Source organism: Platichthys flesus, chromosome 1, assembly GCF_949316205.1.
Source record: "Platichthys flesus chromosome 1, fPlaFle2.1, whole genome shotgun sequence".
Classification (NCBI taxonomy): Eukaryota; Metazoa; Chordata; class Actinopteri; order Pleuronectiformes; family Pleuronectidae; genus Platichthys; species Platichthys flesus.
In genome coordinates, this window is record NC_084945.1 from 5,045,538 (window position 1) to 5,072,830 (window position 27,293).

General features: G+C 41.8%; 2 protein-coding genes across 2 annotated transcripts; both read left to right on the forward strand.

Moving 5' to 3' along the window:
• Nucleotides 1–1,265: 1,265 nt before the first annotated feature.
• LOC133962344 (mucin-3A-like) lies at nt 1,266–10,257 on the forward strand. Its single transcript, XM_062397951.1, has 14 exons — nt 1,266–1,411; nt 2,345–2,535; nt 2,850–2,954; nt 3,417–3,555; nt 4,655–4,805; nt 5,284–5,416; nt 5,866–6,018; nt 6,412–6,449; nt 6,568–6,597; nt 6,718–6,884; nt 7,741–8,225; nt 8,312–8,411; nt 8,623–8,968; nt 9,338–10,257. Exons 1-14 carry the CDS (start codon nt 1,280–1,282, stop codon nt 9,418–9,420), a joined length of 2,253 nt encoding a protein of 750 aa, XP_062253935.1. The 5' UTR covers nt 1,266–1,279; the 3' UTR covers nt 9,421–10,257.
• A 660-nt stretch (nt 10,258–10,917) lies between these two features.
• LOC133962509 (paired amphipathic helix protein Sin3a-like) lies at nt 10,918–26,951 on the forward strand. Its single transcript, XM_062398174.1, has 21 exons — nt 10,918–11,120; nt 14,265–14,481; nt 14,695–14,871; nt 15,107–15,213; nt 15,331–15,664; nt 15,797–16,048; nt 16,203–16,355; nt 16,719–16,874; nt 17,130–17,213; nt 17,343–17,461; nt 17,870–18,095; nt 18,441–18,557; nt 18,701–18,939; nt 19,067–19,250; nt 19,458–20,040; nt 20,150–20,319; nt 20,887–21,060; nt 21,162–21,254; nt 21,969–22,063; nt 24,326–24,536; nt 24,987–26,951. The coding sequence occupies exons 2-21, from the start codon at nt 14,287–14,289 to the stop codon at nt 25,266–25,268; spliced, it is 3,951 nt and encodes a 1,316-aa protein (XP_062254158.1). The 5' UTR covers nt 10,918–11,120; nt 14,265–14,286; the 3' UTR covers nt 25,269–26,951.
• The last annotated feature ends 342 nt before the right edge of the window (nt 26,952–27,293 follow it).

Consider the following 27,293-nt stretch of genomic DNA (forward strand, 5'->3'; position numbering starts at 1 on the left):
CAAAAGTAAAAGTCATTTGTGCCACTGATATTTCAGTGCACACCTTTATAGGACCAATGTCTCCGTAAAGCATTAAACATAAACAAAAGGTGTTAGTTGATATAAAAGCTCATTCGCTGAATACTAGAATACCATCAGGTCCAGTTCCAGGTCAACAAAAGTACCATGGTCTGAAAACACATTTACCAAGATACATCCTTTATAAAGTAGAGTTAGAAAGACATTGTGAAGTTTGTAGTATTCGCTAAAATATTCTTATTGTATCATGTATAATCAGTGAGGATGACGTCAGGGAAGAAAATGTATTATTCAAGGTCCCTCGCACTAAAGCTCAGATGGTAGGAATCACATTTTTTATCAATTTTAAGTGAGAAAATGTCGAGAAATATGTTTCTTTAAAGCATAGATGCTTTATTAGTCCTGAGGGAAATTTTGGTTTGATTCATGTACTTATTTGTGAATTCTTTTTTAAATTCTATTTACATCTATAATATACTGTAATCCTGGACTAATCAGTACTATAATGTAAGGGCCCAGTGTCCATACATGTGTCCTGCAAGCTGAATTCAGACTTTTGTTTATTTCACGTTGTATAAACATGAAAAATTCTATATAACTGAAATGCATTTATATTACTGTCATCTTTTCGTAGCCAGTCGCATTTAGAGACATGATCTACAGCTGATCAATCAACCACTCGTCCTTGCGTGGTATAAATGACACAATGATGATTGTGCAATGGTTTTACAATAATAAAACTATAGAGTATACTTCGGTCCTCATCATGTTTGTGCAGTCGTATGTAACAAGTGTCCTGATGCGTGTTCCTTCCCTTGTTTTATCATTTGAGTTATGACCGTGTCTACGACTGCCAATTTGAATTTTGATAATTTCTTTAAAAATCCTGTTTATCTTTGTTGTTTCATGTAAAAATAGCTCGTTTAAGCCTCAGACCTGTCATACTTACAGTACATACCACCAGCTCCACACCCTACCAATGGAATATTTTTGACATACCAGGAATTTCAGTTGACACGTTAATTACGGGACATGTTTTTTCTCCATAACATTGACAGAGCGGTTCCATCACATCCTCGTCACACTGACGTCAAACAGCAGCCATGTCTCCGACAGTGTCAAAACTCAGTACGTGTGTCAAACAACACACAAGACATTAAGAGACACTTCACACGGGTCTGCTCAGGGTCCCGGCTGCTCAAGGCCTCCTGTCTCTGTTGGTCCTGAAGGTTTGGACCTCCTGTGTGTCTGAGCCGCTCAGATGCTTCTCAGATGGAGACTCTGCGTCCTGGTGCAGGGCCTCACGCTGCTCCTGTCCGGCCCCGCCTGCGAGGCCTCTTCCCTGGGGATGACCGTCCACGCTGTGCCCCTGGAAAGTGATGGAGGGAAAACGGTGGGCTAATTTTCCTCTCAGCTGAAATTATTTTCCAAGTCCAAACTCTGTTGCACTGGCGGATTATGTTTGTTGTTGCCATCTGACACATAAAGTTGTTTCCACTGTTTGAAGGTTACAGAGAAGTTATAGATATAATTTCAATCCTCAGCATTATGTTATTTTTTATCTCAGTAGTTTGAAATGTGTGTTGAAACCATTCTCACATGGAACTTTGCAGGTTGTTCTCACAATTTCCATTGTTATTTTATTTCACTAAAAACTTTATAAACCTTCAAATTACTTTATTAGTGAATTGTTTATTGTTTACAAGCTATTAAACCTATCAGTGATTTGTTAATGAAGAAGGAACAACCTAATTTTTTCTTACTTAAAAAGACCAGAACCAGTCATTGAACTCTCGGAGGGTATTTTTTTATCTAGAAGAGCAACTCTTAATCTTGAATCTATTTATTTTGGTTATTACAAATTATTTGAGGATAGAAGTTATTGGAAGTTATGAATTTATTATTTAATTGTTATACTCAATGATTTGATCTGTTAATATCCCCATGAACTGGGCACACAGTTTTTAATACAGAAAAGTTAACTAATGATTATATTAATTAAAAATATCTATATTAACTAATTGAAATATTAAGAATAGCATGTTTTGCTTTATAGTGTTAATTTTAATTTGTTATATTTTCATTAAATCTCATTAACAAAGCCCCTGTAACTTAACTGTTCATTTTTTCAAGATTTTTTTGAAATTTCTGTTTTCAGAATTAATGCAAGAGTAACTGAGCATTATAAGTCTTAGTTAATGAGATTATTATAAGAGCACATGTCTCTGATCTGTTTGGGAGCAGCTGCACTCACCCTACCTGTTCTTCCATCCTCGGCTCAGTAATGTTCCAGCTCATTAAAGTTTTATCACCTTGCTCCCTGCAGGTGCGAGCACATTTCACCGCCATCGCTCCCACTCCCTGTCCCGGGCTGACAGACCTGTGCTCTGAGGGCGAGGACTGTCTGGTCCACGCCACCCCTCTACCCTTCACCGGCACCAAGCCCGAACCCGGCTGGTGTGTCCGCCAGTGGCAGAAAAATGTCCCCAGTGATTTCACTGGCTCCATCAGTTTGGGGTACAGGACCTACACATCTGAACTTGTGAAGTGTCATTCAAGAGATGAGATTTAGGTTTCTTTTTAAAGATCATAAGAAGGAATTATTATGTTTAAAGAGGCAAATGCTTCTATCTTTGTTTTTATGAAGTTAATATAACTTTTGCATACTTCGTAGTACTTTTACTTCTTTAACATTTTAGTTATTATGCTGAATTCAACTGTATCTAGTTATTTTCTTGATTTAATGATGTCATGATTTGAAGAGGATGGTACCTTTGGTGAAATCAGTGTGTTTCAATTCTTCTTACTTGTGTTTTCCACTAAATATTCAGGGACAAAACAACGTTCTATGTTTCACTGAAAGCACGACCGATTGTTCGGAAAAACACCGGGAGACTCAATCATCCTGCTTTTGTTGCTCTTCCTCCTCCACTAAGGTAATTTTGCAAATACAACACATACTCTCACTTATTCTGACTGATTAAAAAAAACTCAATATACATGATGTGGACTTGTGGATTTTTAAAATAAGTCAGTGACTCGGAGGTTAAATAAAATGAGGAAAATGAGGCCTGTTGCAAAAGCTGCCTTCCTGCACCTCTAAAGCTCTGTCATGATCACAGTTGTTCAATTTAATCCACACAAAACCCCAAATGTACTAACAACAACTAAGTTTCTATGCAGGTTTTGTGTGTTGGACTATTTCTTAACAGTGAAAATTGCATAGAAACAAATATAGACTCCAGGAAGTGTCTGGTCCCTGAATGATTACCGTAAAAACATTACACCTTGCAATTTACCTCCTTTACTTTCGTCTTCTCCTTTGTTCGGGAAGCTTTTGTGATTTCCACAAGCTGATTATCTCTTTGTCACTGACTGTTTTCGTGTAATGGGATCAGGGCCCGCGCGGACTGCCCTCACCACTTCAGTCTGTCCGTCAAAGACCTGGACGGGGACCGGGTGCGATGCCGCTTCGCCCAGGCCGACCAGGGAGAGTGTGTCAGCTGCCCTCGACACTCCTTCATAGAACTGAATCAGGTGAGATCCACTTCCACCTGAGTGGGTACGATCTCCTGGGAGATTGTGACTGGGAGTGACTGGGAGTGACTGGGAGTCGCAGCTTCAAATGTCAGAATCTGGTCGGGCTGTGAACTGTGGATCAGTTAAAAAGACTCAGAAGTTATTATATACCAGTGTTTATCTCCCAATCTATCGTTTTTAAATAGCAGCTCATCTGGTTCAGGAAGCCGGGGATCGTGAGTGTCTTAACTTAAAGAGAAAGCAATGCACGAAACAGTCTCAGTAATGAAGGAGAACCAGATTGACAGACAAGAGGGATGAAGGATTGTTAGGCTCATGAGCAGTGCACAGCCAAAGAATGAGTTTATAATAGCAGAGGAGAACAGCAGCAGAATGCATATTGATCATATTTTGCAGTCCAGCAAATAATGATCTTTTGTTCGGGTCATTTATCGACTCAGAATTCTACTCTGTACAACTATAAGCATTCTTTTCCCACGTAACATGTTATTTATTTGGAGTTTGCATTTTAAATTGTGATTTTACCTCGTCAGATAACCATCATTATTCTTTTTAATTACTCTGTTTCTCATATTTGAATGTATTTTACAGTCTACTCTTCAAGCTTTTGTTGACTTAAGGGTTAAGTTAGAAAGCTCTTTAGGTGCTTTGGTAAATCAGAATGACCGGAATACCAGAGCTCATCCCTCAGCGAAGGTCCAACAATCTCCTTTAATTCAGTCAAGCGGCATTAAATTACACAAACTTATCGGAACCTGTCCCCTAATTAGGCGGGTTTTATTTTATTTAAGATACATGGAGAATTATATAAGAATTATTTCCCTGGGAAATCTTTGGAAATATAAAAAAATGCTACGTTTAAAGAAAGTGATTAAAACATGTATATTTAATGGGCTCTTCCCCGACCCATACGGCTTCACCTTTCAATGTTACTAACAAACAAACAGCGGACGGGGCTGAAACCTCCTTGGTGGATGTAGAACTTCAACAACAGCCAGCAGTCCAGAGACAATGGCCCCAGTTATCTTGATTCACTGGGACTCTCTGCTCAGTGAAACATTGGCTTGATAATATTCTGTTTGTCTTGTTTTACCAGGAGAAATGTGTGGTGACGTTCACTGGAAGAGCTGCAGCGGGAACGTACTTCATCTACCTGATGGCAGAGGATCTGATTCCTGTGCCTAAAAACGCCCACGGCCAAGACAACACCCCCCTCAGCGCCGTCCCTGTGCACCTCTCTCTCACCGGTCAGTCATTCAGATAGTTGGTTTCATTTAAAGTAGCTTGGTTTAGTTTGGTTTATATCAGGAATGGGTTAAATGAAAACTACGTCCAAATATCTAAAAAATATATTAAAAACATACAAAATCTTCAATACAGATTGTATACATGTATAAAATTAGACATATATTAATATATATATATATATATATATAATAGTAGAGCTCATTATTGACCAAAGAGGTTTAGACTCACAGAATAAACCAAATCAAAACATCAGAATATTTAAATTGTATTATTCTTCACACTTTCTTTTTTTCTTTTTCTCTCCGAATCTTTTCACCTCTTTTTTTTGACTCTTTTTAATCTTTTACTTTGCTTGAAATTAGTTTTAAACTGTTTTGTACAATTTAAATTTTAAAATGTAGCCCTTTCTTTCCTCCTCTCTTCCTCCGGTTATCATTTGAAGTTTCACACATTGTCTCTTATTCTCCTCACGTCCAGTGGAGGAGTCGTCGACCAGATGCATTGAGGAACCAGTGGCGATGGACGACAACCCCGAAGAGGACTCCACGCACTTTGTCCTTCCGTTCCAGGAGGTGAGCTTCAACATCAACTTCATGTCACGGCTGGAAAGGTGAGTCCTGTCGAGCCTTCGTCTCTGCTTTTAAGTAAAAACACAAAATACAGCCCCAACTTATTAGATGTGGTGTTTGTATTATTCATGATTCTGTAAATACTTTGCTGCCAATAATTATTTTGTCTAACAAACAAAGAAATTTAGTTTTACGTCGTAGAGGACAACAGAGACCAGAACATTCTCACATCTTAGAAGCTGAAACTAAAGAATTTTTAGTTTCAGCTTATTCTATTCAAGTTCTTCTATTTCCTCTCAATCTGTTGTTATTGTGTGAATGGAGCCGGTACAATAACTAAACAATGACCCGTGTGTGTGATTTGTGAAAACGATGTTCTGTGAAGATGTAAAATCTGACACGTCTTCATTAAAGTGTCTTAAAACAACTACACCTATGCTAAAGACTTTGTTGACTTGTACGTTGAAACGTGTCCTCTCTCTGTCTCCAGTGTTTTAGAGATGGCAGTGGTTGGTCCCCCGGGACTTTTCAGGGTTGGCTTCAAATCAGTCGGCCCCTTGTCCATGATGACCATGGCCTGGGTCCGCTCCGAAAACAAACTGGCTCCGCTGCTGCCCCTCTGCTTCGCTGCAAACACCAAGAGGTAGTTGAGTCACACACTGACGCAGCATGAGCGGTTTAGTACAGATGTAAATTGTGTGACTGTGTGTATATATATATATATATATATAAAGTACAGTAGGTTTTTGTCACAATTCCTTTGGACTTACTCATTAACTTCCCAAGGTCACAGAGGCCCACAGAGTCTCCAGAGTGCTTCTTCAACTTTGTATCCGTTGTCACTCGTATTAAAAGATGAAGTCATTATGTTTCAGTGGTAAAATGTCACAGTGACCTTATATGAGGCTGGAAAAAAAAAAAAAAAAAGGATGTAAAAATATGTACACCGAAAGTGCACTGGTCAGCAGAGGTGATTCCAGTTTGTTTGATGGTTTCTTCTGCTGTGGTTGATTTGTACTCATTGTCTTTTTTCTAGTTTGCAGTCAGAGCCCAGATGTGTGTGGTTGTACCAACGTGAGTCCTTCAGTTTTGTTAAAAGATCATGAAAATGTTTTGCTGTCACTCCCATCACAGAAAACCCAGTAATCTATCAACTATCAACTGCTAAAGTAGCCCTCTGCTTTTCTTTCAGGGGAAATGAAGACGCTTCCTGCTGGAACAGGTTCCTCTTTTGGTTCTTTCAGTGTTGAGTGTGTGATTCCGATGCAGAGCGCACTGATTAGATCTGTGTGACCGTGAGAGTGTGTTTATAAACCCAGGATCTGCTGGTGTCTGTCTGCAGAGCTCAAGTGTGGGAAGACAGAAATGACTCTGGTGCTTCCCACCGCCTCCCTCACCGACATCCAGATGGACGAGCTGCAGCTCAACAGCCCCACGTGTCCTGTGTCCTACAACAACACCCACCTGACGGCCAGCATCTCCCTGAGCGGCTGCGGCACCAAGACTGTGGTAACAGGCCCCAGCTCCCTGTAGTTCTTTCTTTCTTTCTTTCTCTCTTTCTTTCTGTCTTTCTTTCTTTCTTTCTTTCTTTCTCTCTTTCTTTCTTTCTTTCTTTCTTTCTTTCTTTCTTTCTTTCTGCATTTATGTCAGTATTCCTTTCTTTCTGCATTTCTTTCTCTCTGTCTTTCTTTCTTTCTGTCTTTCTTTCATGCATTTATGTCTGTATCCCTTTCTTTCTACATTTCTTTCTTTGTTTGTTTCTTTGTGTCTGTATTTCTTACTGCATTTCTTTCTTTCTTTCTACATTTCTTTCTTTCTTTCTTTCTTTCTTTCTTTCTTTCTTTCTTTCTTTCTTTCTACATTTCTTTCTTTCTTTCTTTCTGTCTTTCTTTCTTTCTTTCTTTCTTTCTTTCTTTCTTTCTTTCTTTCTTTCTTTCTGTCTTTCTTTCTTTCTTTCTTTCTTTCTACATTTCGGTCTTTCTTTCTTTCTTTCTTTCTTTCTACATTCTGTCTTTCTTTCTTTCTTTCTTTATTTCTGTCTGTATTTCTTTCTTTCTGCATTTTTGTCTGTATTTCTGACCAGATGTTCCTAGTCATAGGCTGTATTGCAGTATTAACTGATTGACTTCGCACCATGTGAAAAGCTTGTCTTTGCTGACCTCAAGTGGTTGAACCTCTTCTTGTGCAGACACACTGAGCACTGTGCAGTATTGGGTGAACTTCTGATCACACCTAACGTGAAACAGACCAGAGGGAGCAGTAAAACGTAGCTTTACACTCTGGTTGCTCATTGATTCTTACTCCTACCTTGGCATCGGGATGTATTTTCCAGCCAAACACATTCTCATCCTCTGTTGTTTTGTAGCACACTGGATCAGAGCTGGTTTACACCAACACCTTGCAAAGTGTGCGTCCCTACACTAGGGTCAGCCGAAAGCCGGTACTCATCCTCCCTCTGGCCTGCCGGATCCCTGGAGCCCAGGTGAAGGGACCACACTACCAGATTGGGATTCCCACAGAGAAGGAGGTCTTCGGTGAATATTTGGGCTTTGAGATCCAACTATACTTCCCAGGAGAGGGACCCATGGCAAATTACACCAAGTTTGCCAGGTTGCGCGAAATCGTCAGATCACCACCACGAACGCGACGAGAGGCGGAGTCAATATTGGGGAGCAACAGCTCCTCCACCGGCTCCACTAACAGCAATGACACCATCGAGTCCGAGATCAAGCAGATAGACTTGCACATTTTGGCAAACTGCAGCATCGAGCGCGCCGAGCTGTTAGTGAGCCAGTGTTTAGAGTCTGAGACGGAGGACTTTGCAGTTACCAGGCCTATCCTGAGCCAAGGGTCAGTGACAATACTCTGCCCCATAACAGTTTACGGGTACCATTTTGAATAGAAGTATTGATTCTGTCCTGGCTTCCCTCTTCAAGGTGTGCGGCTTCCAACAGCACGTTCGAGGTTGTCACAACAGAAACCAACTACAAGATTTACCGCCTTGATTTGAACAGTCTACAGAACCAGGGAACAACGGTCTGTATTCTCATGCAACACATTTTTGTGTAAATTCTGTTAATGCCCCAAGGCGAGTCTAAGCATACATATGTTGTATGTTTGTGTTAATCTATATATATGAATATAAATGTTGCATAAATGTATATTTGCATTCCATCAGCCAGTGACTTACGTTGCATGAGATATCTGTCCACTCTGCTAATGCATCTAATTATTTTGTGTTTTGCAGATGTATGTCGAGTGCACAGTCAATCTGTGCATCACAACTTTGCCTTCCCAGAAGTGCCCGGACCTGTGTTCCCAAACCTTTAACACCAAAGCAATGGTTCAAAGTGTGTTCACCAGATCTTACGCCGTCCGATCAGGACCCCTTAGCCTTGTGGCCACCACTCCTGCACCAACCACTCTCGCCACTACAACGATCCCAACCACTACAACTACTACTCCTCCTACTACTACTACTACTACTCCACCTACAACTACAACTACTACTCCACCTACAACTACAACTACAACTACAACTACAACTAAAACTACAACTACTACAAGTACTTCAACTTCCACAACTTCACATGGTAAAACTTCATTTTCCATACAAGCCTCCACCTCCGTTTTTTAAGGGTATTAATGGTTAATAAAAAAAGATATCAGTTCATCTGCAGGCAAAGCTTTTCCTTTACCCTTGAAGTTTTCATCTAGTAAGAGAAATTCACCAACTAGACAAAGAAACAACAGCGGGTTTGAAAAAAAGACAAGTGAGAAATTCAAAACAGCAATTCAGGGACTAATTACAATATTTTCACAATTCATAAGAACGATTGTAGTTTTGCCATTTTATCCTTTTTTTCTTATTTCAATATTTGTTACTTTATGAATTTTTAAATGTGCATCCACACATTGTGAATGTAAAAACTCTTTGTAACCTCCCTTCTCTCATCTCGCAGCTCCAGGACAGATGTCATTCGTGGCAGTAGGAGTGATTTTAACAACTCTCCGCATATCTCTTCAGAACATCTTTCTCGACTGAAACATGCTGCTGCTCTGCGATCGGTCACAATATGAAACCATGCATTTGAAGATTTATCCCAAATGTGGTTTCCCATGGTTCCACTGTATATTCTGAATTTCTCCTGGGAATAAAATAGCTTCAAAGCACTACATTACGATGTCATTACAACCACCAGGGAGGTTGTCGGTTGTGCTGTTGATCTATGTTGCATTGTACAGAGTTGTGTGTTTGTTTGTTTGTCAGTGGTAATATGAAGAAAATGCTAATTTGCACCAAAGTTTTGGTTTAATTTTGTTATTATAATTGGTTTTAACAATTTCCTTCCATCCATGTCATTGTTCCTCTCTTTCTCTTTACTTTCTGACAGCTCTCCACTGTTTGTAGCCATTGCAGAACATATTATTTTACCATTAATATGACTTTATCATTCTGCAGTACTTTGAATTTGTACTTAATATCCAGGGGTTAAATTGCTCAGCATATGCAAGCAATATTTTATATGAAACCAACATTGGAAGGAAATTAAAGTGGCAAGATAATGAAATTGAGTCAAAGTAGCATGGACAGATCTGTTATCCATTACTGCTACTACAAATAATGTCCAGTCGTTTTCAAAAACCGACATTGGAATATTTTTTAAATCAACAACATTAAAAATAAAAAGGGGAGCTGCATATAAATCAAATAAAAGGAATTAAATACAATAATAAATGCACATAAGAGTGGGATGATGCAAGTGGAAAACCAAAGTGATAAGTGTGATGCAGGTCTTGCACATTTACCGGCGAATTGCACACGATATACTATGGAAGCCCATTTCTGCTTGTACAAGAAAATAAAGATTTATCAAAATTATGAGATTGTAGATTTCTAAATTCTGAGAGAAAGTCATAATTATGAGATGGTAAGTATTTATCTTTGAGGAAGGGTCTCATTCGGTTGACTTGGTGAGCAATGATGTTGAGGTAGTAATTATTTTGAGATAATAAGTAATTATTTGGGGATACTACATTATTTTGAGACATTATTTCAGTTAGTATGTCTTTGAGAGGCAGACTCGATGCACTGTGGCATTAAGTGTTTTTGAGAGAAACCCCTGTTTTGACTAAGTAAGTCATTAACTTCAGTTAATGCAGATTATTTGGGGAAAATAAGTCCTTATTTTGAGAAATAGAGTCATTACTTTGACTTACTGTCACTTACTAAAATGCAGTTGTAACAGCAGCAGCAGTCAGGTCAAAATGAGATATAGACAAGAGAATAGAAATATTTGTTGTTTTATAGAGTCTGACAGCAAAGGGACTGATAGCCCTGTAGAACAGCTCCCTCTCGCGCTGCATAAAGTACATCTATGCCTGTGTGCACACATTTTAAAACACATTTTTATTATCATTTAATAATCTTGTATTGTTGACTGCGCATGCGCACAGCTGAGCCTCCGCTGTATTTGTTTTCATTCTGCGGCGCGGACCAATCGCGGCGGAGCCTGGGAGGACAGGTGCCCGCCCCCCGCCCGGCAGACACGCCTCTGTGTTCACCGCTTCATACAGACACTGTTGTTAGCGACGTAGCCGCCGCGGTCAACCTCATCTCGGACATTTCCACCGCGACCACTTCCCCGAAGTTCACCTTTTCTCCGGTAACGGCCGCGTGAATGCACGAGTAGCGGCTCGGTGCCCGGGCTCCGTTCCCGTTGTTGCCGGTGGCAGTCCTGAGAGGTGAGTCGAAAGCGGTGCTAGCTCGTTAGCCCGATGGGAGGGGGGGGTCGGTTGGTTGTTGTGCTAACGTAGCATTTTTTTCCGGGAGCCGCTCCATAACCTTGCCGAAGGAACCAGATGACGAGCGGGTAGGTTTCTGCGGCTGCTCAGCGACAACGCGCTGGTTTCGCATCCCGACTCCGCAACGCGAGGGGTTTCGGCGGCGGCGGCTACGCGAGCCCCGCAGGTTCGAGAACTTCAGTCAAGCTAGCGCGCTACATAGCGACGACCACGAATTAGCCGAAATGCTAACGCTGAGCTGACTGACCTGACCCAACATGCATTTTATTTTATTTAATAATCTGTCGCTTTCCTCGTGCTGCCGGGTTATATCTCCCTGCCTGGCTCGGGGGTTGTTCGCGATGGAAGGTGGCTGCCGGAGGAGCCGTGTGTGTGACGGTCTTTTCGCTCCAACTTCCCGCATAACTTGACGCTAATGCGACGTTAACGTTGGAGCAGAAGCTAGTGCTAGCTTGCTGGCTAGCTAGCGTTCTTCCTGACCTAACCGACCAACACCGCTGGAATCTATCGGGACTTTAATAACTTTAATAATGTCGCACTCTTAATATAGCGGTGGTCGCTTTTGTGTGAAGGCAGCGGCATCGGTTGTGTTATCGATCGCGATCGGGGCTGTTGTCGAGTCTTTAACCGTCAGTTAGCCGAACACGTTCGACTCAGTCCCGGTCTGCGAGGACTGTCAACGGCCGCCATCCAGACACAAACCCGCCTTTACTGACTCTTATCTGCCCGACTCCCCTTTTGAGTCGGGGACCGTTCGCTTGCCTCATAACTTCCCGAGCCAGCGCGAGAGCCGCGGCGTCAGCCGCCGGGGCAAGCGAAAGCCGAGGACGGATCGCGTTAAGCTCGGTGTTTGGCAGAGAGAGGGGGAGGGGATGAGGCAGGGCTAGAGCGAGAGACAGCGCCTACACGCCCGGAGAACAAGCGTCGGCTGGCGGGTTCGTGTCGAGCCACAGTCGACGCCTCTCGCCGGATTATTACTGTCGGCAGTGTTTACTTCGCGTTTCGTCGACCGGGGGCCGTGTGACAGACGCGGGCTCCGCCACGGGGGACCGTGCGCTCGGCCACCGTGTTCTCCGGTGGAGCTGGTGCAGGGCAGTGAGGCACAATGTCCGCCCTCCGCCGAACAAATGGAATGACGTTTGCCCAGGGACCGTCCACAATTTACTGTTCTCCGTCTACGTGTGTGTGCATGTGTCCAGGGAGCCACGCGCTGTTAGTTAGAGGCATCTTCCTATTGGTGACCTGAAATCTGAATGAAATTGCTTCTACCTAGTTTTATCGATTACTAGTGCTACACAATGTTTTAATAGTCTTGTGGCGAACAAATTGGTTATTTACTTCATCAGATCAAGTGTTTTTTTTAATTCAAACATAATATTCAATTTTATTTGTATAGCTTCAAATCATAATATATATGATCTCAAGGCAATTTACATAGAAGGTCAAGGCCTTAAAAAAAAGTTTCCAAATTGAGAAGCACTTAGGTGACTGAGGAGAGAAACAACTTCCTCATTGACTGGAAGAAATCCTCCAGCAGAGGCGACATCTAACTCATCTGGTTGAAAAATTGGTGAGAGGGGTGAGAGAGATACATGAACATATGTTATTAATGATAGCAGCAACAGTTCATATAATAGTTGTTGTTTTCGGAATCCTGCAGCTCTGGAGTCAGATACCTGCAGAGATAGAAATACATGTTTATATTTTTATATATAAAGCCCAGCAACTGGTTGTTGGTCATGTGTTGAAACATACTGTAGTTGATGTCATCTTCATATTGGCTTGAACTCTATTTAAGAAAAAGTTTTAACAAGCTCAACCAAAACCAACAGGTATATGCTGTCTATCATTTAGCTGAATTGGCTCTTCATAGGTCTAAGCACACCAAAAAAACAAGACGCATTCAGGAACAGAGTTGAGACATCTAGCTAAAGAAACGTGTATTAAACATTATGATTACTATTTGTAAGATGAGTCAAATTTTAGCTCTTGGCAACTTCAGTGGACTGAGCTTGCTACTTGGATGACGGTCCCTAACTGGCATACACTGGCACTCTGCTCAACAATGGCACATGTCTATTTAAGGACAGTTGTAGTGAGGCAATTTGCAGGACACATTTAGTTTTTATATTAATTTAACAAGTTATTTTTGATCCTGGCATCCCCTGATGTTTTAGTCTTTATTAATAAAACCTCTTTTTGGTGATTTTTATTTAAATTTGAAAACTTCTTTCTTTGGGGATATATGGGGAAGTTGTTAGTTCTCTCAAAATGGTGTCAAACACCAATATTCACACGAGCCAATTTATAAAGAATGAGAGGCTTGCAGTTACATTCAGAGCGCGATTATTCAGAAATAACTTCTAAAACCGATGTTTGCTTCTTACTGTTGTAGCAAAGTTTAATTGGAGTTCATTATACTGAATCACCTTTGCTGACACCTCTGAGTCTAAACAACAACCTGATGTGACACACTTCTCACATTTTGGATTTATTGTTGAGTGTGTAAAGTGTAAAAGTATTCTATTTTAACTATTGTCGAAGTGTATACTGATCATTTTTTAAACAAACTGCACTTCAGTTAAAACCGTTAGGGCTAGTGAAGCATTCATGTCATAATGATTACATGCTTAACATTAGTACAAATTAGAAGGAGTCTTCATTTGACAAAAAAATTAAGAATTGATTTATCGCGAGTCAGATTTGAATCAGATTGTTGTTTAGATTTAAAATAGAACATCAGAGAAATAATAAAGAGAAACCAACAAGAACTTTTTGCCATGCCTCAAACAATAGTGAAATAAGTTGTCTGCAAAGAGTGTTTGTGTAGGACACTGGATATTAGTGTTCTTTCTTTGCAAGAGAGCTGGGTGAACTTTAAAATGACTCACCTTTAGAGCTATGTTCTCAAAATGTGAATCTTTACTTATTTTAATTAGTAATTGTTTGTCTAACTTGGACCTTCGTTTTGTCCCTCTCTCCTCAAAATAAACATACATAGGCTGCAACCTCTTGACAAATCATCACACTGTTTAAGTAGCTACCTACAGTCTGTTAATTGTCTGTTTTCTTTGTTCTCTTTAGTCCCTTTGACTATGTGTAAACAATGAAGAGGCGCGTGGAGGACCAGGAACCAATATTTGCACCCCAGCAGCAGGCATCACGTCGTCTCCCAGTTCAAGGTATTGCAGAGAGCTTCCAGCACCGGGCCCTTGCCCCGGCCCCTACTGTGATAGAGGCAGCCACAGACACCATGCAGCCGTCCACCGGCATCCAGTATTCTCTCCCCCAGGGCTACCAGGTATGACCATATCAAAACAGTTACCCTACCCTTTTCCCCCAAATTGTCTGTATGTGTCTTATAAAATGAATATTAATCCAGAATTGTGAAAGATCCAGTTTTTTAAATGTTCTTCATTTCTTGTAATTGTAATAATATGTACACAACTTTTAATCCTCCAAAGACGTGGTTATTTTAAGATTTGAATAATGAAATGTATTTCTTTCTCAAAAGGTGCCCACAATGCCCCAGAGCACAAGTGGACATGGACACAACACTGCACCACATGTTGGTCCCCACACACACAGTCTGGCAGTTCAGTCCCAGGGCCCTGCAGTAGTCCAAGGCCACGTTCATCCACCCGCTCCCATAACCTCTCCTCAAGGACAGCAGCAGTTTCAGCGTCTGAAGGTACAACGTCACAAAAAAAATATACAAACTTTAACGTGTGTCCACCAAAGTAAAGTAAACAACATCCATCTGGGCAAAGTATGTGGACATATCACTGACACAACAAAAAAACTGTACAAAGCAAGACCATCATAAACATAAATATGATGCATGTTTTTAACCTTCTGTCTTTCATGATTCATGGATAAGATGCACTCGTTGGTTATATTAATTGGATGTTTTCCGCTCTTTGTAGGTTGAAGACGCCTTGTCCTATCTGGATCAAGTGAAGCTGCAATTTGGGAATTATCCACAGGTTTATAATGATTTTCTTGACATCATGAAAGAGTTTAAGTCACAGAGGTGAGTTATAACAGTATTTTCTTTATGTCAAGTTTGAATATGTAGCCAGCAGAACAAATATGTGCAACGAGTCGATGATGAGTCTGATAAATACAACCATTCATTCTGATGTTGCAGCATTGACACTCCTGGAGTCATCAACCGCGTATCCCAGCTCTTCAAGGGTCACCCAGACCTCATCATGGGTTTTAACACTTTCCTGCCCCCTGGATACAAGATTGAGATTCAAACCAACGATCTAGTCAATGTGACCACGCCGGGTCAGATCCACTACATCACCCCTCATGGTATTTCTGTTCAGAGCATGCCCACAGGTCCAGCACCCAGCCAGCCTGTAAGCCATCACCAGCACCAGAATCTGCCACAGGCTGGCCCACAGACTGCCACCACCACCACCACCACCACCACCCCACCCGTCCCAGCCCAACCTACTCCAAATAAAACCAGCAAGGTAGAAGATATTCTTTATTTACCACTGAACTTTATATAAGAAGCTAAAACATTATAGCAGTGTTTCACAGTCCCAGTTTTTTTGATAGAAAGGTGCTATAACATTGTGTTTCTTTGTTGTTGTGTCCAACAGCCAATTCAGTCTCCAGCCCATACACCCACAAGCCAGCCCAATCCATCCATCCCATCCTATGCCTCGCCGCGCTCACCAACCGTTCAGCCCCACACTCCTGTGAGCAGCACGCCGTCTGGGGGGCCACCGCTCCAGAACAACCAGCCTGTGGAGTTCAACCATGCTATAAACTATGTCAACAAGATCAAGAACCGCTTCCAGGGTCAGCCAGACATCTACAAGTCCTTCCTGGAAATCCTTCACACATACCAGGTAAGGACATATGCTCAAATTAAAAGTTATTCCTGAGTTGTAGTGTATACATATCTGTTGGCACCCAGTTTGAATTTTTGATTTGTCTGTCAGAGAAAGAGAACGTGGATAAACCTACCGTGATCTCACCACTTTTTTATTATCAATTATCCAGAAGGAGCAGAGAAATGCTAAAGAGGCAGGGGGTAACTACACCCCCACACTGACTGAGCAGGAGGTATACACTCAGGTGGCAAAGCTCTTCAAAAACCAGGAGGACCTGCTCTCGGAGTTTGGACAGTTCCTGCCTGACGCAAACAGCTCATTGGTGAGTGTCTGTGAATACACTTCCAGGTCGAGGCCCAGTTGAACTGGTTACTACATCTGACTGATGTGCTTTTTGTCTATATATATATATATATATATTAAGAAATCAATGGGCTGCCTGTTTAGGCACTAGTGGTAATCTAACACATTTTAAATAACTGCCTAACACTGAAAACCAGCTCACATGTTTCCTGCATTCAACAATTACCACCTCTGCCAAATTATTTTTCATTTACATTGAATTATTATAAATTCAGAAAAAGTTGACAATATTTACGCACATTGATATTGAACTTGCCTGTAAATTATTGTGACCTTACTTTGGACAGATTGTGATAATACAATATAATGATTATTTTTTCAGCTGCTGGGCAAGGTTGCACCAGACAGGGCCGAGTCTGTGCGTAATGATCATGGTGGGACAGTAAAGAGACCCTTACTGAACAACAAGCAAAGGCTGAGCCAGAACGGCCTCCCCATCCGAAGACCAGCAGGAGTGGGAGCCACGCCGCCTGTCAAGGTACACACCACTCTTCCTGTCAGCTGGTTTTATATATATTCAGCTGTTTGTAGAATTTGTTAATTCCTCCAGTATTACAGTAGAACTAGTAAATATTTTATAATCATAGTAACAAGGGTGGATGATATTCAAAACACCTCACAAACACCACGATCAACAAGTGCCTTCGATTACCAGTAAAACAATGAAACGATTAAATATTGGGACAGCCTGTGACGGTTATTATTTGATCATGTCTTTTTATTACCCTTGCAGAAGAAACCCAAAATAATGGGGAAGGACCACAGCAGTGAAGTCAGCAAACACAGCACCAGCACTGAAACCATGTTCTTTGAGAAGGTCAGTATCATCCATTCAGGACCCATAATATTAATTTAAAGTCATCTTGGTCAAGGTGAAGATTACGATTACAAAAATGTAATAATACGATGGAATCATCTTAACCGTTGTTTTTTGACCCTCTCACAGGTGAAGAAGGCTCTTCGGAGCACAGAGGCTTACGACAACTTCCTCCGCTGTCTGCAAATCTTCAACCAGGAAGTCATTTCTCGCGCTGAGCTGGTCCAGTTAGTCATCCCATTCCTTGGGTGAGTTTAAAATATGCATCTGTCGGTGCCCTGGTTACACATGATATATTGATTGATATATATATATTGATATAACTTCTGTACTGCTCTGTTTTCTAACTTATAACTATGAAAACAAATCATTAGTTTTATACAGGTATTCAATCCTATGAAGAAATAAACTATTTAAGTATTGTGAAATTTTTCAGATTTTTAAATCATATTCTATCATGACTCATCAGATTAGGTTGGTTATAAAACCCCGGTGTTGATTTCATATCAACATTCATGTAAATAAAGTACTTCAGTGCCACTACTTGTGGCACTGAAAAATATCTGCTCCTTATGTCAGATCTACACATCTGTCAGTCACAAACCTGTAACCATTATTAACTTCTTCTTTTTTTACGTGTGTTCCACAATTTACAGAAAATTCCCAGAGCTCTTTACTTGGTTCAAAAACTTCCTGGGCTACCGAGAGTTCAGTCACGGGGAGCCGAGCCACGCGGAGAGTTTACCCAAGGAGCGAGCGACGGAGGGCATCGCCATGGAGATTGACTACGCTTCCTGCAAGAGGCTGGGGTCCAGTTACAGAGCACTGCCCAAGAGCTACCAGCAGCCCAAGTGCACAGGCCGGACGCCGCTGTGCAGAGAGGTCAGTCTGCTCACCGAAGTGCATACGTCATGTTTCTCTCTCCCAGTGGGCTACCAGCAGGGTACCGTGAGAAGAAAACACCTCATGTACAGAAAACGATGCCAAGCAATGGCTCAGGCAACAAACAAAAAACTCATCATCTCAGTACAAACCAGCAATCCCACTGCCCACTCGTGCTAAGACCAATCCACAGCAGTGGTGTGCTGGAATGTGAATGTTAGGAGGCGGTCTCTTCACCTCTACCGTGATGTCCGTACTCTGATTTTTGCCCCTGCCAACAATTGCCCAATACAGTCAACGATTTGTTTATATATAAATGTAATTTATGCAAATGTCCTATTGCAGGTTCTGAATGACACATGGGTGTCGTTTCCTTCGTGGTCTGAGGATTCCACGTTTGTGAGCTCCAAGAAGACTCAGTATGAGGAGCACATTTACAGATGTGAGGATGAGCGCTTTGAGGTGAGGAACTCTGTCAGCTCACACGCGTCAATATGCTATAGAAAAGTCTGTACTATGTTATCCGATCCAAAGCTGTTACCATCAGCCATAATCAGACAGTTGATCTAATTTGTCCTTAATTTCCCTGATGCCCCCCCATGTAGCTGGATGTTGTGTTGGAGACCAACCTTTCCACAATACGAGCCCTGGAGTCGGTGCAGCGGAAGCTTTCACGCATGTCGGCTGAGGAGCAGCTGCGCTTCAAGCTGGACAACACAATGGGCGGCTCCTCAGAGGTCATTCACCGCAAAGCTATCCAGAGGATATATGGGGACAAGGCCAATGACATCATTGACGGGCTTAAGAAGAACCCAGCTGCGTCTGTCCCCATAGTGCTGAAAAGGTTTGTGTCTAATTTTAATTTCCTATCTTCCGTGATTGTTCATGTATTATATGATTTGGTTCGGTTTTCAGACCACATGAGGATGTGAAATACTTTTTACAACTTTTTTCTTTGGTCACTCTTTCAGGTTAAAAATTAAGGAGGAGGAGTGGAGAGAAGCCCAGAGAGGATTCAACAAAATCTGGCAAGAGCAGAATGAAAAGTATTACCTAAAGTCACTGGACCATCAAGGCATCAACTTCAAGCAGAATGACACCAAAGTGCTGCGTTCAAAGACCTTGCTCAATGAAATTGAGTTGCTATATGATGATGTGAGTAGATTGTTTCATTGACTATACTTTTTAGTTATATTAGAGAATCGGGTCAGTGTGCTTGTGGCAGTTATTACATTCAACTAATTCTCTAAATGAGAATTAGATCACAGCTGATGATTGTAGATGTTTCATCCCTCACACAGGATGTTGTTGAGCTCAACTCCTCCAAATTCAGCCCGATTCACTCCTGTTTGTGTCTTGTAGCGTCAGGAGCGAGCGGCCGAGGAAGCCCCCGCACCTCCAGTGAGCGGCCCGCACATGAGCCTGACCTATGACGACAGCCAGATCCTGGAAGATGCCGCTGCCCTCATCATCCACCATGTCAAACGACAGGTGGGCATCCAGAAAGAAGACAAGTACAAGATCAAACAGATCATCCACCACTTCATCCCTGACCTGCTGTTCGCACAGCGAGGTGAGCTCTCGGATGTGGAGGACGAGGACGAAGAGGAGGAAGAAGACTTAGAGATGGATCAAGACAGCCCCAAGAAGCACAACGGCTTGCCGGGCAGCAGCCCATCAAAGTCAAAGCTCCTCTTCAGCAACCCGGCAGCTCAGAAGCTGCGCGGCACAGACGAGGCCTATAACCTGTTCTTCGTGAACAACTACTGGTATATCTTCCTTCGTCTCCACCACATCCTCTGTTCTCGCTTGCTGCGAATCTACGGGCAAGCCGAGAAGCAGATCGAAGAGGACGGCCGCGAGCGAGAGTGGGAGAGAGACGTGTTGGGGGTCAAAAGGGAGAAAAGTGAAAACCCAGCAATCCAACTGAAAATGAAGGAGCCAAGTAAGTGAGAAAATAAAGCAACCTGTGGTTCCACGTTCATCTCGATGCTTTTCTATTAATTGTTATTTTGTCTTTTTCACTAATCACGCTTACAAATTTTTTCCTGCAGTGGACGTCGATGTAGACGACTACTACTCTGTGTTTCTGGAAATGGTGCGCAACCTTCTGGATGGAAACATGGAGCCGGCTCAGTATGAGGACTCCTTGAGGGAAATGTTTACTATCCATGCCTACGTTGCCTTCACCATGGATAAGCTCATACAAAGCATTGTCCGGCAGGTCAGCACAGTTAACATTATATCATCTGTTCCACAAATATGTACTTCTGTTCCATGTGTAGTTTGTTTCAGATTCAGACTTTACTGGCTGAGCTTAAATTGTACAAAAGGTCTGAAGATGTTGGTTTTAATTGTCTTGTTACAAAGTGAACAGCGAATATGAGGAGCTGGACTTAATGCTACAGAAAAAGATCTTCAGTGTGACAACTAAACTTTAAGAAAAACTCTTTGTTAAAATTAATGTTTTAAACTCAGTCCAGATCCAACATGAGCAGAGTAATGTGAACTTGTACAATTTTGAGTATTATTTAAATGAGAAAATTGTTATTCTATCTAAAAGTTCCCCACTTTAATCAACATGTTATCTAAAATCAAGTTGAATTGCACCCAGTAAATCGGAATTTCATAGATTGGAAATCAGTGGTGATGTATATCTTATCTCAAAGCTGTATTATAAGTCTGTCACCCTAAACTCACTTAGTGTGTCACTGTCACTTTTAGCCTCTGTGATAATGTTTGCCTTCATGGACTTTTGGCTGTTTCTTACTCAAGCGGTTGTGTTTCCCAGCTCCAGCACCTCGTCACTGATGACGTGTGCGCACGTGTGACAGACATGTACCTGAGTGAATGTGCCAATAAAGCGACGGGCGGCACGCTGTCCACGCAGACGTCCAGGTCCACAGCAGAGGGCGTCTACCAGCACAAGGCCGAGCAGCTAATGTCGGATGAGAACAGCTTCAAGGTACGATGAAGCCAGAGATGAATGAGTGTATTGCACATTAGTTTAAACGATTTTAAAGGGTTAGTATTGGCTAATGAATTAATTGCTTGTGTTCTTCCTAGCTGATGTTTGTAAAGAGTCGAGGATCTCTCAGCATGACCATGGAGCTGCTGGACACAGAAGACGACAACTCCGATGAGCCAGCAGAGTCGGAGGTAAAACTCCTTTTAGTTATTATTGAGTAGTAATTATTATTATTACTTCTTTCAAGTCTTAAAAGTTATTATTCATTTCCTCAGGTGTCTGCACATCTGTAGTTTGTTATGTTTTTATCCGAATTAATGCTGAATTCAGAGAGTTTCATTCAAACCAACAGCACAAATCCAACTAGATTCCCTATTCATTGACTTTCTTTTTCTTGTGTATGGGAGAGTATGATTACCTCTTAATTCCATCTTCAAAGTAGTGATGGTGCTACTTCTGGTAAGTCGTTTACCTCATGGAAGGAAGCCCAATCTCTTTTAATAGAATGATCATAAACAGGTTTATCAAATAGGGATGTTTCAAATCACCATCTGTTGGATGGGAGACGATGTTAATAATCCAGATGAGGGAACAGGTGCATGATCACGAAGGGTAATGGTGTGTGTCTGCAAATCTGGAAATAATTACAGTGCCTCTCTCGGAAAATAAAAAAAGGCCTGTTTATGCACACAGACATGCCACAGGGTTTCTAAAGCTAGTTGCGTTAAAAATAACTAAATAAATGTGATATTAATCCAGCATTAATGTTTTCAGTCATGTTGTTTCTTTGCGGCTCAAAGGACACATGCAGGTGTGCAGTACCTCTTCAAGTTACTTGTTTAAAAGAGTGAGTATGAGAGTTGGACTAATCAACTGTTTCTTCTGTCCCGTTCTCTCCTCCACAGAGGTGGTCAGACTACGTGAGTAGATACCTGAACTCAGACTCTGCGTCTCCAGAGCTGCGTGAGCATCTGGCCCAGAAGCCGGTGTTCCTCCCCAGGTGAGGCTCCAGCCATGTCCCCCCCCCTCTTGTCTTCACTGTTAAAGCTTCTGTCCTGAGGCACTAGTCAGCCGAGCAGCTACTCCACTGTTGCCAAGCCTCCTGCCAAATACGACTCATTTTCTCAGATAGAAACAGTGGTACCTCTGCACAAGCCTGACTTAGGAAGCTTCGATCACAAAAGCTGTGGGCATGAAAAGCCTTTTTAGTAAAAAACATGAAAGTTTTGAGAAGGTTAATCGAAAAGAGAAAACACTGCAGTTACACTGAAGTGCTTGCGGTGCCTGACTGCCCCTCTGTCACGGAGTCTCATTGGCCATTAATGTGATTTTTCAGTTTCTGACGTCTGCCTCAAATGGAAGATTGCACTTTACATGGCCGTCTTTTAAAAAAGAAAAACATGGAATTTATTTATTCATTGATTCAGTTCCTTTTTAATGGAAATTTTTATTTATTACCAGCAAGGTTTTTTTAAAACGGCTTCGGCTTGATTGTGGGTTTCCAAGTGTCCACCTGCCCGGGAGAGCTACAAGAAAAATTTGGTTTGATTATTCACACTGTATTGAATTGAAATGGTGATTTTCATTGTGTAACATAAAGGACAAAAGTCATCGAATGCACAAGCTAAGAGAAAAACAAATGGGTCCCACCTTTTGTCATTTTAATTTCCTTTTTTCTACAATAACCTGTGACCTGAGTTTGAGAGACCGAAGCTCTTGTGTCGGACCTGAGAGACTTTGTTGAGACAGTGAAGTCGGGGTTTCCTTTCCTACCTTTTCATGCCCTTTTGTTTGTGATTGTATTCAGATCCAAGGTCCTGTGTGTGACTTAATCACTGTTTGCAACTGTAAATGTTGAAATGTCAATTTATTTAAGTCTGTTATACTCAGTGTTATGTTTGTAATCATTTTCAGTGGAAACAGTGCACTCCCGTTGCAACTTTTTGTTGTGAGTGAGATTTTTTTCCACTGGTGTGACAGAGATTAGTGCTCATGTTTTTTAAAACTCTGGTCAAGCACATTATCTGCAACACTTGTACAGAGGAGTAGGGTTTGTAAATAAAAATGATCGTCTAAATTGTATGTTCACATGTTGGCGTGTTTCTTTCCCCCGACACCTCCGAGCTGTGCATGGAAGCGTGCGTGTGTCCCAAACCTCCAGATGAACAATCTGTCATTGTGATTGGTGCTTTTTTGAGTTGTGAGTTTCTTTTGAGATGGCTGTCCATTATCATACACATTTCAATCAGGCTTTGTAAACCACCAAATATCTTCTCCTACTTTTTCCCTCTTATTGATTGATTCACCCATTGCATAAATCTGCTACCTGACTGGGATTTATCATGTTTTTTCAAACTTTATTTTGTTTATTTATCCATTTATTTTATACTCATCAAATCTATGAGAGATCAGCAGCACAAGAGGTCAAAACTTCTTCCCTCTTTACAAAAACCACTGGCAGTAAAAAATATTCAGCAGTTTCTTTTCCAGTTGTGTTGGGTCTTCATCTCATGATCATGACATTCGGTACATTTGTTGGTGAAAGAATGTGCAAATCAAAAATATACTCAACACATATTCCAGTTTTTACTTGTAATTGGCGCCACTGTCATGTCTTTTAAGTGGAGCCCTGAAAGCTAAAATATGCTCCATGGTTTCAGTCGTCGCTCAACTGTAACCTCTGTGGTAAGTACACATTTAAAACTTTCATTCAGGTGGGGTGAATAATGATATTTCTATTAGCTACACAAAATCGGGAGTTCAATCTCCCAATTTGCTTTAACGAATTATTGTTTGCAGAGCGTATTTAGATCGATTACAGTACGCAAGTGCACTGTTCAGAACTATTTCCCGACTGCTGCCTCTGCTGCTCTTATAGATCCGCATTTTCCCAGGAATGATTTGACTCCCGATCTAGTTCTGTTCCCCGGTGAGTTGCAATGCATGGGTTTCAAAAATATAGTTTAAAGGGACAGTCCTCTCAAATTTGACTGCGCTCTCCTCAATGTCCTGATTTTTTTGTGCCTGACCACACCCCCTGGCCTTTAAAACTCGCACAACGCATATAGTCAAACACACATTTTGCCACCAAGTGAGATTTAGTTTCCAGATATTAATTTGTGCGAACTTTCCCTGTAAACGTGATTATTTGTTTGTTTCTTTTCAAACTTATTTATTTATTTTTGATGTGTGGCGCAGTCGAACGCACTCCTGCGGGATCAGTCAGTCTCACTCATGGCTGTCGATCTGTTTGGGCCTTCAGGAATTTGAGGCAGATAAGGAAGTGCCAGAGAGGATGGAAGCAGCTGCAGCAGCAGGAGAGAAAGACCAAGGCCCCAGCGGACACGTCGCAGGACGGAAACCGTGCGCTGAGGATGCAGTGCATGTTCAAGCTCAACTCCTACAAGATGGTGTATGTCTGCAAGTCAGAGGATTGTATGTACAGGCACACGGCTCTCACACGGGCCCACCAGGTGAGCACGGACAATACCCGAGTCTTATCTGCTCCTGTGTCAATGTTAACAGTTTGAGGTGCAGTGCTATTTTTATATTCTATTTTCTTATTTTTATTTTTTTGTCTGTTGTAATATTCTGAGCATTGCCATAAGAGAGCATGTGACCTGAGGCTTTCATTGAAAGGGACTGCTTAATGTGATTGTTGTGGATATGACAATAAACTCTTGAAACTTGAACAACATAAATAATAATTAGAATGAAGTAAGACACATTATTCTGACTATGTTCACAAAGGTCAAGGGTTTTATTCCAAGTGTTCGATTCATTTCATGTTTCAAGAACTTAAATGATGACGACTCTCTGACTTTTTGTTGACGTTTTTCTTGCTGGATGAATGAGATTTTCTACACACACGCATTTGGCTTTTATTTTGCTGAGCTGTGTCTCTCTCTCTTTCCCTCTCTCAGTCTCATCAGAGAGTGAACCAGCGCCTGCACAGACGCTTCCAGGCCAAAGTGGACACCTGGGCCAAAGAGCACGTGACCAGCGACATGGCCAGCGGCAGCCAGAAGTGGCTGATGGGAGAAGAACAAGAGGACCTGATGTCCTGCACCACCACCCGCTGCCCGGAGGTCCTCCATTATCTCAACGTTAACAAGTACCGGGTGAAGTACAGAACACTTCAGAGAGAGAGAAAAAAGCACGGCAGCGATGTGGTCACACAACAAACTGTCCGTGATGAATTCTGATCCGGAAGCTCCATGGGGATTTCTCCGACCTGCTGTTACTGGATTCAGTCGCCAAATTTGTGTTTTCAATCCACGATTCAAAGGAGAAATCAGTGTTCCCACAAAACGAGTCGGAGAACGTTGCCTCAACTTTCAAGCTCTCACCACGAAGAAGTCTGCGATTTATGAGAAATAGAAGTTTCACCGTCACGATATATGAAATAAAAGATTTTCTTTCCTAACAGGAGATGAATTCACAAAGCAAACCTCTCCTCTTTGGAGGATTCAGAGTTTCAACGAGGCAACTTAGCAATGAAATGGGCGTTTTGTTTTTTTCAGCGTCGCCTCATCATTTCACAGGATATCAAAAACCAACGACCTCAGCGTTTCTCTTAGGCAGCGACCACACGTACCTGTGACCTCGGTGGACATGTTGGTACCTGGAGCTGAATCCGGCCTCCAGCTGTGAACCTGTAAAGCCTGTGAATGTTTCCCTCTGTGGTGGTGAAGGTGCAGCTGCCAGCGCCCGTGTTCTCCAGCATCATAATTTATGACCGTCCAAAATATGTTGTGTAAATATATTGTTCATATTATATAGATTTTTTTTAAATGTCCTTTTATGCGTAGCGTGCATAGGCAGACTTTGTAGGTAGGAGTCACAGAGAAGTTTGTTCAGAGGGTCGTTCATTTGAACTGTTTTTTACCAAAGGATGTTTCGTGAGAGACCTTTTCACACTTTGTGGTCTGTCCAGCTCTTTGTCCCCGGAGTCCTTCAAACGATTTGCCATTTTATACGTGTTTGTTTTGAGCCCTTTCTCACTCGAGCTTTTTAAGGTGATTGAATGTAGCTAAGCAGCAATTTCCCCCCTTTTTTTGTTTTAAAGTACAGTGTTTGTCCAATTTCCAAAGTAATGACGTCTGATCAGTACCATCAACTTCTCCTCGTATTTTAAACTTTACCAAAAGGTCAGAATCTGAAGGTTCTCTGGTCTCTTACTTTAACGCCTGTAACTACCCCACATGAGCTGTGTTTATTTCTTTACGCTCGGTGTTGATGGCGAACACTGACAGATGTATCGTAGGTTTACATGTGAATGTCATGTGACTTGTGTACCATCCATAAAACGAGCAATACTTCCTTCAGTTCCAGTTTATTTAAGTTTTCAGTTTGTGTTTCGTGCTGAAATACAAACGTGAATGTCGTATCCCCGGAACGAGGAACACGGAGAATTTTTTTTATTGAACTTTGCTCTCTGCAGTTTTGATAAAACTGGAATTGGCTGTGTAGATATCAAAATAAAGGTCAGTTAGTTAACAAGTTGTTCCTCACATCAACCTGAGGAAGTCACTCTGATCAGTGTTATGTCTTTTAATAACACGGGCAGATTGAATTAAACACAGGTGAAGTTCAGTGATGCTCAGCAAAGATCTCATCCTTTCAAACCCCCCCCCCGAGCTCCAGGAGTCACAAGCCGCTGTAGACAATCGTTGAACACTTTATTACTTGGGTTTTTATTTTTCTAACTACGCTGTGTTCGTTATGGGAAGAGACCATAGAAAGTCCCGGGAGCTGATTGTACATAAAGTCATTGTTTGTACCTCGTTCGATGTGTCTCCTCTCTGACTTTTAAGATGTTGTACATGAGTGTTAGAACCGTGTATTGCAATAAATAAATAAACTCTCCTCTGAATAGACACAAACTCCATCGACCGTTTGTCCTTTTCATTGCTGTCTCTGTGTTTATATCCAGGCATGTGCAGGGCTCCTCTTACTGTGGATACATGAGAACTGGAGCGACGCTCTGAGAGCACGTAGCTCTGCCAAGGCTGGTGCCCTCTCTCTCTCTCTCTCTCTCTCTCCCTCTCTCTCCCCGGGTCAAGGTCCTGCTTCCCAATAACTATCTAGATCGCGACCCACAATATTGTTGTTTGTTCCACCACATTTGTATAATGAACCAAAACATTTCTGTGACACTCATAATAATGTGAGAGAGCTGGAACTTGTTGTTCTGCTCTGTTGCCCCCCCCCCCCCCCCACTATCTCCC